Genomic DNA, 12,529 nt, shown 5'->3' on the forward strand with positions numbered 1-12,529 from the left:
ATGTGATTCCTTACCAATATTATCATTCTTTTCTAAAGTATTCTGCAAAATCAGAGCACAGTATTCTTATAATGCCCCATAAGGAATCTGAGAAGAAATGGCTTCATTTCCCAAGGACAAGAATAATATTTAGTCCTCTCAAGTGAGTGACATCAGACAGAGCTCAGCTTGGGGCAATGATCACATAGCTTCCAGAGCTTTCTCCTTGCTTTACTGAGCCATGTGTAGGCCATCTGAGCCCCTCCTTAGTTTCACTTTTTGCATGGAGCCCAACAGTCATGTTGCTGTGGTGCGTGATCCTCGTTGCATTTTCATTTTTTTTCACAAGGCCTCCTTCGGTACCACCTTAGGTTTTTCATAGTTAGAAATTTCCTTCTATTTTTGCATGCCATTTTTTTCATCAGTGTTTCTTTCTCAAGCAGATTTAGTTGGGGGGTTTTGTTAAAATCAAGTTTGATTTCACAGTGGTTATATTTTTACCCAATGTTCCTCAAGAAGGTATTGGGATACATTGGGTTCTAGAGATTGTAATACAATACTAAGCACCCTCTAGCCACTGGCGCCATTCTTCCTGCGCGAGCTTGATGGCTAAAAGTTCCTTGTCGCCAATAGCGTAATTCCGCTTGGCAGGGGAAAATTTCCTTGAGAAAAACGAGCAGGGGTGCAGGGTCCCTGAAGGCGAGTATTGGCTCAAGACGGCCCCTACTCCTTCGGAAGAGGCATCTACCTCCACAATGAAGGGACACTGAGGATCTGGATGCCGGAGGCACGGTTCTTGGAGAAAAAGCAGCCTTAAAGTCTTGAAAGGCTGATACGGCTTCAGGCCACATCCTGGTGTTGGCCCCTTTGCGCGTCAGGGCCGTGAGCGGGGCTGCCAGCTCGAGGTAGTTCTTGATGAAGCTGCGGTAATAACTGGGAAAGCAAAGGAACCTCCTAAAGGCCTGCAGGCCGCTAGGCTGTGGCCAATCCAGTATACTCTTGAGCGTCTCAGGGTCCATTTGGAACCCCTGTTTGGAGACAATGTAGCCCAAGAATGGGAGGCGCTCTCTCTCGAATAAACATTTCTCCAGTTTAGCATACAAGCGATTATCCCGCAGATGATGGAGAACTCTGGAAACGTCCTGGCGATGGGTCTGCAGGTCCTTAGAGAAAACTAAGATGTCTAGGTATACGACCACACATTCATAGAGGAGATCTCTGAAAACCTCATTCATCGTAAACCGATGTGATGTTACTAAACGAATGTCGGTATATAAAAGCTACAAATAAATAAATAGTATTTTGGAAGACGGCTGGTGCGTTGCACAGTCCAAATGCATGACCAAATACTCATAAAGGCCGTTTCTGGTGTTGAAAGCAGTTTTCTGGCCCCTTGCAGGCGATCGAATAGCACAGAAATTAGAGGTAAGGGGTAGCGATCTTTCAGAGTAAAGGCGTTCAAGCCACGATAATCTATACATGGACGGAGGGTCCCATCCTCCTTGCCCACAAAAAAGCCTAAGCCTGCAGAGGTCGTCGAGTGGTAGATAAACCCCTTGTGCAGATTTTCCTGTATGTATTCAGACATAGCCCTGGTCTCTGGCAATGATAAGGGGTAGACCCTACCCCACAGGGGTTTGTACTGGGTAGGAGATTGATTGTACAGTCAGACTCACGATGAGGAAGGCAGAGCATCCACACCGTTTTTGGAAAAGACTTCTGCGAATTGGGCGTACTGTGGGCAGGCCAGCAGAGACCATGGAAGTTGAAAGACATTGCTGGGTTGCTAGCTTCTCCAAACAGGTGGTATGACAGTCAGGACCCAACTAGACCAGCTGCAGGGAGGCCCAGTCAAACTGAGGAGAGTGTTGCTGGAGCCAGGGCAATCCAAGAACCATGGGGGTGAATTACTTTCTTGATGACTTAAAACGCCAGATGTCCCACATGGAGAGAACTGGTGCAAAACCTTAATGGAGCTGAGTAACCTTTCCTGGGAGAGGATTCCCGTGGATGGAGGAGAGGACCAGAGAAACCGGGTAAGGGAGAGTGGATATCTAGAGCTGCTCTATCAAAGCTTGCATGATAAAGTTTCCTCCTGTTCTGGAATCCACCAGGGCAAGAGTGGCAAAGTATTGATCTCCTACTGAGAGCGTCTCGGGACGCGTTAAGGAGGCAGCTGGTGTAGTCAGGCCTAGGTTTAGTCCCCCCTGTGAGACCTAGGCCCAGGAATTTTACCGGCCTGACTGGACAGCGAGCTATTAGGTGGCCAGGCTCACCGCAGTAAAGAGAGTCTGGACTGGCAGCATCAGAGACGCTCTTCTGGGGTTAGCCTACCACGACTCAGTTGCATCAGTTCTTCCGTTGCAGCTCTGGGGGAGGAACAACTCTCTGGTGGCGAAGGGGGGGGGGGGGCCGAGGACGGTTAGTGGCAGTCGACCACCTCCAGGATACTTGCAATTCCCGGTTCCTTTCCTGGAGCTGACGGTCAAGCCTTCCGGCTAGTTCAGTGAGGTCGTCTAGAAAGGCCGGGAGCTCATGAGCCGCTAGCTCATCTTTGATTCTGGCCGCCAATCTGTCCAAAACATTGGAGCGAAGACAGTCCTTGCCCAATGAAGTTCTGAAGCCAGGGTCCTGAATTTGATGACACAGTCGGAGAGGGAGCAGCTGCCCTGACGGATGTGAAGGAAATTCGCTCCTGAAGCTGCTTGCCGGCCAGGGTCGACCAATACCGTTCTGAAGAGATCCAGGAAGCTGCGCAGATCCCGTAGGATGGGATCAGAACTCTCTCACAAAGGAGAGGCCCAAGCTAAGGCCTTACCATCCAGGAGGGAGAGAATGCAAGTAGTTTGTGATATCATCTGGAAACAGTGCAAACTGGAGGCAGAAATGCATATTGCACTGGTTAAGGAACCCACAGCATAACACCATCACCAAAAATATGATCTTCCATGTCAAGTACTTCAGCTCACAGGAGACTAATGGCTCAAAGGGAGCTTTCATCAGCTGGGTCAATACCACATTGAGGTTCCAAAGCACAGTAGGAGGCTTAATGGGAGGCTTCAATCGAAGCAAGTCAAACATGAATCTATCAACCTTCTACATGGTGCTGATATGCACCAACTGTACTAAGGTGAACCTTAACAGAATTAATCTTGAGACTAGACTCAGAGACATAGAAAGTGTTCAAGCAGTTTTTGTGGAGCAGGAGAAAGGATCTAGGGCCTTTCCCTCACACTAAAGGTAAACCTCCTTCACTTAAAGCCATAAGACTTTCTAGTGATTCTTCCTAGGAGCCAAAACACGAGGGTCATCACGTAGATCCAGGGAATCAAACCATACCCTTTCAACATCTAGACTGAGGGCTAGTGATCTGAAGCTGGAATCATGTAGTGCTCCCTGATTCTGTGTAATGAGCATGCGGGAATATTCAATCAGATTGGTTCCCTGATGGTTAACTCTCAAAGGAGTGGAAACCAAACCTGTCTTGGCTAATAGGGAGCTATGAATATAGTTTCCCAGTTTCTGCTGAATTTTGAGTTTTTTCTCACTAGAGGAATTGGAGGGTATGTATACAGAAGATCCTCTTTCCCAATCAAGAGAAAGTATCTGAGGCAAGTTTACCTTTTGACTCGCTCCTTGAACAAAACTGAGCAACCTTCTTGTTCAGAGACTATATAGATAGATCCATCATGGATATACTCCACTTGTGGATTATCTGGTTTGCAACTCCTGGGTACAAGGATTACTCGTGTGGTTCTAGGTATTGGCTTAATCCAGGGGTCAGGAACCTATGGCTCGGGAGCCAGATATGGCTCTTTTGATGGCTGCATCTGGCTCGCAGACATATCTTTAATAAAGTAAAAATCTAACAAAATCCCCCACCCTCCTGACGCCCCCCAAGACCTCCAAAATTAATTTACTACAACCCCCACCCTCCTGGGCCCCCCCCCCACCCAAGACCTGCCAAAAGTCCCTGGTGGTTCAGGAGCAATCTCCTGGACTTGGGCTGTCGGCTGCCAGTAGTCAAAATGGCGCCGATGGCCCTTTGCCCTCACTATGTCACTGGGGTCGACCAATGGCGGCGGTAGCCCCTGTGACATAGTAAGGGCAAAGGGCCGTCGGCTGCCAGTAATCAAAATGGCGTCGACGGCCCTTTGCCCTTACTATGTCACAGGGGCTACCGCCGCCATTGGTCGACCCCAGTGACATAGTGAGGGCAAAGGGCCGTCGGCGCCATTTTGACTACTGGCAGCCGACAGCCCAAGTCCAGGAGATCGCTCCCGGACCCCCGCTGGACCACCAGAGACTTTTCGCAGGTCATGGGGGGCATCAGGAGGGTGGGGGTTTGTAGTAAATTAATTTTGGAGGTCTTGGGGGGCATCAGGAGGGTGGGGGGTTTTGTTAGATTTTTACTTTTTTATTAAAGATTTGTCTGTGAGCCCTGGACCCCCGCTGGATCACCAGGGACTTTTGGCAGGTCTTGGGAGGGGGGGGTTAGGAGGATGGGGGGTTGTAGTAAATTAATTTGGCAGGTCTTGGGGGCGTCAGGAGAGTAGGGGGTTGTAGTAAATGAATTTGGTAGGTCTTGGGGGAGTCAGGAGGGTGGGGGGTTGTAGTTAGTATGGCTCTCACGGAATTACATTTTAAAATATGTGGCATTCATGGCTCTCTCAGCCAAAAAGGTTCCCGACCCCTGATCTATACCAACCATAGAAATCTTGAGCACCTCCACCAGGCCCAGCGTCTGAACCCACGACAAGCCCGTTGGGTTCTCTTTTCACCCACTTTGATTTCGAGCTTAGATACAGGCCTGCAGCAAAAAACATCAGAGCAGATGCTCTTTCCTGTTCCTTTGCGACTGAGGATTCTGTTGAACCACAAGAAGTAGCCTCAGAGAGAGACAACACATACCAAGTGCTGGAAATCTTGGACGTGAGGAGACGTGGTCGGAGGTGGGAATACCTCCTCTCCTGGGAAGGGTATGGTCCAGAAGAAAACACCTGGGAACTGGCCTCCAACGTCCTGGATAAAAATCTGATCAAGCAATCTCATGCCTCTCACCCCAGGAAGCCAAAACCCTCAGGAGGGAGGTTTGGAGGAGTGGGGGGTACTGTTACGCTCACCGGCCGCAGGTTCACATGACTGGCCTCACTCACCCAACACCGCACCAGAGTGATTGAGCCAGCCCCAGGCCTCCTGATAGCGGCGGGGAGTTGCTGCCACTACTGCCATGCTGCTTCTGGCTCTGAGCCAGCCACCTAATGCTGCTGACTCCGCGGCCCCAAGCCACCAGCCCAATGCCATGGATTCTCCTCCTTGGCAGTAGGAACGCCGCCAATACTGCCGAATCCCTCCTGCTTCCGGCGTCGTCCTAGGCGTGCACGCCTCTCTTCATTTAAAGGGCCTGCGATGGGAAAATGCCCGCGGCCCTCCCGGATGACATCATTGCTGCAGGACTATTGAAGGTTGGACCCTGCTTCCAGCCTTTGCCTCGGCAACAAGTCTCTTCACTCCTCGCATTGTGCATGTTGCTGTCCTGAGTTCCTGAGTCTCTTGCTGCCACCTTTATTCTTTGGATTGCTTTGGCTTCAACTTCGGACCGGATACTGACCACAAGATATGCTGCCTGCCTCGACCCTTGCCTGGAACCAGATCACGAGATATACCACCTGCCTCGACTCTTGCCTGGAACCTGACCACAAGATACGCCGCCTGCCCCGATTGTTATCTAGAAAGTGCCCTCGTATTCTGCTGCCTGTTCCTGAACTTGGCCTACTCTCCAGTACCTCCTCTTCTCCTGGACTTCCATCACTGCAGAGACCCCATGTAAGTCAAACTGGCCCCGGCACCCAAGGGCTGAACCTAAGGAGAACGTGGGCTGGTAGTGGTGAAGCTCCAGTGGGATTTCTGCTCTTCATCAGCCTCGCCTACCAACAGTGGGGACCTGTGGGGCTCCTCCCCCCAGGTAGCGTCGTCAACTCCTCGGTCCAAGGGTCCACTAGCGTAACAAATGGTCACTTCAGCACACAGAGCTCTGGATCCTAGCGACTTATCAACCATACACTAAGTTTTTCAATAATAGAATGGTTCTGTGCACGCATTCCAAGTTCTTGTCTAAGATAGTGTTGGACTTCCACCTTAACCAGTCAGTCGTCTTTCCAACATTCCTCTCTAGGCTACATGAACACAAAGGTGGACAAGCCTTGTACAATCCAGGAATGCAAAAATTTTTAAATCAAAATGATCACTCACTTTGGAACTGACAAAAAAGGATTTAAAGACCTAGGTTTCCTAAGACATGAACCATAAAATTATATTGCCTGTCACCTTCTGATCACCCATCAAACCTCCCTCACCTTCCCTAACTCTTTCCCCTTCATGGTATCATTGGAGGAATACCTTTTATGATTCACTTATTGCAGCCACATTACTTTATATTTCCTAGTAATGTCATCTTTTGCTCATTTGAATTCTGACCTGATGAAGAGAATGTTAGCTCTCTAAAGCTAGTTAAGAAATATATTGAGCTAGTCGGATATATATATATATTTTTTTTTTGTTGTTTTCATTTGTTAGCCTTTAATTCTGTGCTTTCAAGTAGATTAATACAGCTGCCAAACTACTTGTACAGCTTGGACTGCAAAATGCTTTAACCTTCCATCTGGAGTAGACTGAAACCCTTAGAAAGTCCACCCAGCTTTTTGTTTCTTTTGATTCAGATAGATCTGGGATTGCTGCAGCTAAATGCACATTGTCTAATTGGATAGCAGACTTCATCTCGTTCAGCTTGTTAGAGCTATGGCAAAATAGCCTCCATGGAAGAGATTTGCAAGTCTGTGACATGGAATTCCTTCTACATATTCACTTCTCAATATGACAGTAGGTTTGCTCAGTCTATCCTGAAAGGTCTGTTTGAGGTTTAGAATTCAACTCCATTTCACCTAGGGCCTGTTTTTATTTCCTGGTTGATCCTTTAAAAAAAAAAAAAAAAGTACAGAAATGTAAGAGTGCCTTGTTTCCAAAAACAATTTTTGCATAGGGCAGCTTATAGCTAGGGATTCTCTACCGGTGAGAACTACATATCCTACTTGTCCTCAGAGAAAGGAGAAACTGCTTACCTGATGGCTCTTCTCTGAGGACAGTAGGATACCAATTCTCACAGATCCCACCCACTCCCCCTAGGAGTTGGCTTCTCCTTTATATAATGGTATACTGAACTGGGAAGAGGTATAGAGAAAACTGGAAGCTATACAATCCTGGCACTGACCCATGCTTCATCAGATATCACTCACTTGTGAGGACTGATATTCTGCTGTCCTCCGAGAACACCTGTAACCAGTAAGCACTTCTGCTTTTCTGTCACTGGGCTATTATATTGCCTGATAAACCGGACCCATCTGTTGTGATTGGGTAGGCATCACAAAAGAAACTGACAGTACGAAATTCCCTATTTCTTTCTAACCATGCTTTTTCAAATTTATAGTGTACTTTATCATACGTTGTATGACATCAATATATTTAGCTAATATTGGAATGTGATATTTTGTTGCAGAGATAAACTATGTATACATTTTGATATTTTACATTTAAATCATTTCACTTTGTGAAGCAAAGTTTGTGTGGTAGATCGAACCTAACAATGTTCTTGTCTTTAGCATGTACTGTACTAAAAAGAATCCAAAACTTGAAAACATTATAGATGTACTTTTGCAATTTTATTCATACAAACTACATTATTTTTTAAACAGTGCTATGTAACAAAGTTTTGTTTTCTGACCCAGCAGTTTCCTCTTGCTGCTTTGTTCTCACTTGGAACAAGGGCTGGGATATAGAGCCATTAGTTTTTATTCGAAACTAGCTGAGGAATTTTTTCCTTGTTGTGTATCCCCTCCCAGCTTATGTTTAGTCCACTCATTACAATGATTATTCTGGGCCAGGTCCATATACCAGGGTTCTTTCTGGAACCCTGCAATCATGGATCCAAAATCCAGCTAATAGGTGTCATCCTTAGGCAGTGACCATAACTCCCTCCTTCACGGGCTGTGTATGCTGCCTCTGCAGCATCCCCCACCGCCCCAGTTGATCTAGGGAACAGAACACCCAATCTGAGGATTGAACCAGGGATCTTCCGCATGGCAGTGCACAACACTTAACCAACTGAACCACCACCGGGTTAGTCAACCCAGTTATTTTGTGTGTTGCTTGAAGCTTTGTAAACTTTTCTCTTCTGACTAAAATGTTTTTTAACATCTTGCTTATTGTCCTGTACAGAGAGAGCCAGCGGAAGATGCCTTGAAGAGTAACAATATGAATTTGGATCAGGCCATGAGTAAGTAGCTCTATAAGACAAATCACTTTGGCAAAGAAGTATTATGACAAAAGTTCAACCTGCATACATTCAATTAGCATAGTTATTGCTGTGGAAATCATTAGCTCATATTCACTTTTGTCAGTTAACGTTGTAGACAAAGGTCATAAGAACATAAGAAATTGCCATGCTGGGTCAGACCAAGGGTCCATCAAGCCCAGCATCCTGTTTCCAACAGAGGCCAAAACCAGGCCACAAGAACCTGGCAATTACCCAAACACTAAGAAGAACCCATGCTACTGATGGAATTAATAGAAGTGGCTATTCCCTAAGTATAATTGATTGATAGCCAGGAATGTTGTTTTTCTAAAGACAAGGTGAATCTCATCTGACAGCACCAACACAGAACATATTTTCAAACCCAAGCATCCTTCTGGGCATGTGTGATAACACTATGTCCCTGCAGCTGCACAACATGGCTCAGTTTATTGTTTTCTGCTGAGGACAACAGATGCATTTTGTCACTAACATTCATTGATTGCTGCAGTTTATTGCTGCATTAAGGTTTTTAAAAATCTTTTTCAGAGCAATTGTCTCTCAGGCAAAAGTAAACATTATTATTTTCTTTTTCCCTTAGCATTTTAGTCAGCCTTCCTTTTTTTTTTTTTTTTGTTTTCTATTTTTCAATGCTTCCATCAGCAGACCCCATTTTCATCATGATCTCTGATATGTCTTCCCAGCCACAAATCCCTTTTTTTTCCTCCTCAGGCTATTTACCTTTTTGTATCTATTTATCTGACAGTGACAGAGATAGATGAAGGTCAGTGGCTTCAGGATGTGCTTAGACTATGCATAAAAATCTTACTAGATAAACGAAGCTTGACTGACGTGCCGCAAATGCGCAGTAGAGACCAGCTCTACCGCGCATGTGCGGGCGAGCACGTCGGTCTGAGCCAGCGTCAGAAAGAAAAAAAATGGCGGCGTCCAGTAGCAGCAGCGGGCGGCGGCGGCGGTACCGGCAGCGGGCGGCGACGGAGGTAGCGGGCGGCGGCAGCGGCCAGTAGCGAGGGAGGGAGAAGAGAGAGAGAGGGAGGGACGGACTGAGTGAGAGGGAGGGACGGACTGAGTGAGAGGGAGGGACGGACTGAGTGAGAGGGAGGGACGGACTGAGTGAGAGGGAGGGACGGACTGAGTGAGAGGGAGGGACGGACTGAGTGGGAGGGAGGGAGGGACTGAGTGGGAGGGAGGGACTGAGTGGGAGGGAGGGACTGAGTGGGAGGGAGGGACTGAGTGGGAGGGAGGGAGGGAGTGGGACAGAGGGAGAGGGGGGACTGAGTGAGAGGGAGTGGGACTGAGGGAGGGAGTGGGACTGGGAGAGAGAGGGAGGGAGTGGGACTGAGGGAGAGTGAGTGGGACTGAGTGAGAGGGAGGGAGAGAGGGGGGAGGGAGTGAGTGAGACTGAGTGGGAGGGAGGGACTGAGTGAGAGGAGAGGGAGGGTGGGGAGGAGTGGGTGAGGGAGGGAGGTAGGGGGTGGTGAAGAGTGAGGGGAGAGAGAATGAGGGGGAGGTGAGAGACAGAGGGATGTAGCCCGTTTTAATGGGCTTAACGGCTTGTTGTTATAGATTGTAGCAGATCTTATTATTGTTAAGATCTACTACCAGTGTCTGGATAAAGATCATAATGTGTCCCATTACAGCATGTGCTCTAGGATGTCTCTGAGAGCCATCAAAATCCAAAAACTGAGGCTATTGTCTCATCTTCAGGAATTGAAGAAAAATTATCTGTTCTTTGAACTGGCACTGAAGCCACAAGTGAAGCACAAGCATCATGGGGCCATATCAACTTCTGGAGGTTCAGAAGATCTGAAGAAGGTATAAACTCCTTCAGTGCCAAGGACAAAGGATAGGCTATAAGAAAGAGAGAGATTTTGTTCTCCAAGCTCATGAGCATTGAGCAATTCAACATGAAGTGAAGAAAAAAATGGCATAGAATGCCCATCAAAAGAGAGAAGGTTCATTGGTGCCTGTCTCCAATGATGCACAACTCCAAGAGCAGGGTGATATAGGAATGTGCTTTCCTAACCTGAAGTAGCTGTGCATAGAGGAAAGCTCTGTCTCCTATCCAGTGCATTTACCACATTGCTCTTTGGAAGCCTAGCTTTAAGCTTTTGGGTCCCTTTGAGACACCTTGAAGATCAGTCCTCCTGCTGAGTCTCATTAGCTCTTCAGATTGAAACTTTCAAGGAGGAACTTTAGAAGTAAATAGAGATCATTGCTCACCACACGAAGAATGGTGGGCAGCATGCGTTGACTGGCATAACCCCCAACTGGAACATCGTGATCCCCACTTATTGTTGCCTCCCCTGTGCATCCAAGTGCCTTGGTATCATCAATATGGACACGAAGCCATAGCCAAACAGCCACTGAGAGGGAAGCCTTTCCAGACCTTCACTGACACTAAGCCCAGAGAGTTGTCAAACAGTGCCAAAAAGTTGTTGACTCTAGGATTCATATATGCTCTCAAGTTCCCTCCAATCCACCCTTTCTACCAGGTGGCTCACAAGGCATTTTGAAAACTCTACAAACTATCCTGGTTGGCAGGAAGGAAGATGCTAATTATCTTGTCTAGACAGCTGAGGGTCTCCACCAATTCTAACTGCCACACCACTCTGTGGTAGTCACATCTACTGTAAAATATGGTAAGAAACATAATATATAGAAACATAGAAATGACGGCAGAAGAAGACCGAATGGCCCATCCAGTCTGCCCAGCAAGCCTCACACATTTTTTCTCTCATTCTTATCTGTTACTCTTAGCTCCTTGTTCTATTCCCCTTCCACCCCCACCATTAATGTAGAGAGCAGTGATGGAGCTGCATGCAAGTGAAATATCTAGCTTGATTAGTTAGGGGTAGTAGGGGCAGTAACCGCCGCGATAAGCAAGCTACACCCATGCTTATTTGTTTTACCTAGACTATGTTGTACAGCTCTTGTTGGTTTTTTTTTTTTTTTTTCTTCTCCCCTGCTGTAGAAGCAGAGAGCCATGCTGGATATGCATTGAAAGTGAAGTATCAGGCACATTTGGTTGGGGTAGTAACCGCCGTAACAAGCCAGCTACTCCTCGCTTTGTGATTGCGAATCCTTTTTTTTCTTCACCCCTGTCGTTGAAGCTATGCAGGATATGCGTGAAGCATCAGGTTTTTTGTTTTTTTTTGTTTTTTTTTTTTTTTCCCCCTGCCCTTGAAGCAGAGAGCTATGCTGGAAATGCGTGATGTATCAGTCTTTCTCCCATGCCGATGCAGGAGAGAACCATGCTGGATATGCATGGAAAGTGAAGTATCAGGCACATTTGGTTTGGGGTAGTAACCGCCGTAACAAGCCAGCTACTCCCCGCGTTTTGAGTGCGAACCCTTTTTCTTCTCCTTTGCCGTTGTAGCAGAGAGCTCTGCTGGATGTGTGAAGTATCAGTTATTCTTCTCCCCTGTCATTGAAGCAGAGAGCTATGCTGTATATGCATTGAAAGTGAAGTATCAGGCATATTTGGTTTGGGGTAGTAACCGCCGTAACAAGCCAGCTACTCCCCTCTTTATGAGTGCAAATCCTTTTTTCCATTACCTCTTGCTGTTGAAGCTTAGAGCGATGTAGGAGTCACAGTAAGCATGTGTATGTTTATTTAGTAAGGGTATTGTGTCAATAGCCATCATTCTGGCGAGTCACCCACTCTTCATTGGTGGCCTCTTGACTTTATGGATCCGCAGTGTTTATCCCACGCCCCTTTGAAGTCTTTCACAGTTCTGGTCTTCACCACTTCCTCCGGAAGGGCATTCCAGGCATCCACCACCCTCTCCGTGAAGAAATACTTCCTGACATTGGTTCTGAATCTTCCTCCCTGGAGCCTCAAATCGTGACCCCTGGTTCTGCTGATTATTTTCCTACGGAAGAGGTTTGTCGTTGTTTTTGGATCATTAAAACCTTTCAAGTATCTGAAAGTCTGTATCATATCACCTCTGCTCCTCCTCTCCTCCAGGGTGTACATATTTAGATTCTTCAATCTCTCCTCGTACGTCATCCTATGAAGATCCTCCACCTTCCTGGTCGCCCTTCTCTGTACCGCTTCCATCTTGTCTTTGTCTTTTTGTAGATACGGTCTCCAGAACTGAACACAGTACTCCAGGTGAGGCCTCACCAAGGACCTGTACAAGGGAATAATCACTTCCCTTTTCTTACTTGATATTCCTCTCT

General features: G+C 47.0%; 1 protein-coding gene across 4 annotated transcripts in view; it reads left to right on the forward strand.

The window, feature by feature from the left end:
- The window catches only part of TNRC6C (trinucleotide repeat containing adaptor 6C), a 309,688-nt gene that overhangs the window by 174,075 nt on the left and 123,084 nt on the right, over nucleotides 1-12,529 (forward strand). For all 4 annotated transcript variants that reach the window (XM_029600392.1, XM_029600391.1, XM_029600389.1 and 1 more), the window contains one exon: nucleotides 8,251-8,308. In XM_029600392.1, the coding sequence (XP_029456252.1) occupies nucleotides 8,251-8,308 (58 nt within the window). The remainder of the gene's footprint in view (nucleotides 1-8,250; nucleotides 8,309-12,529) is intronic.

Source organism: Rhinatrema bivittatum, chromosome 4, assembly GCF_901001135.1.
Source record: "Rhinatrema bivittatum chromosome 4, aRhiBiv1.1, whole genome shotgun sequence".
Classification (NCBI taxonomy): Eukaryota; Metazoa; Chordata; class Amphibia; order Gymnophiona; family Rhinatrematidae; genus Rhinatrema; species Rhinatrema bivittatum.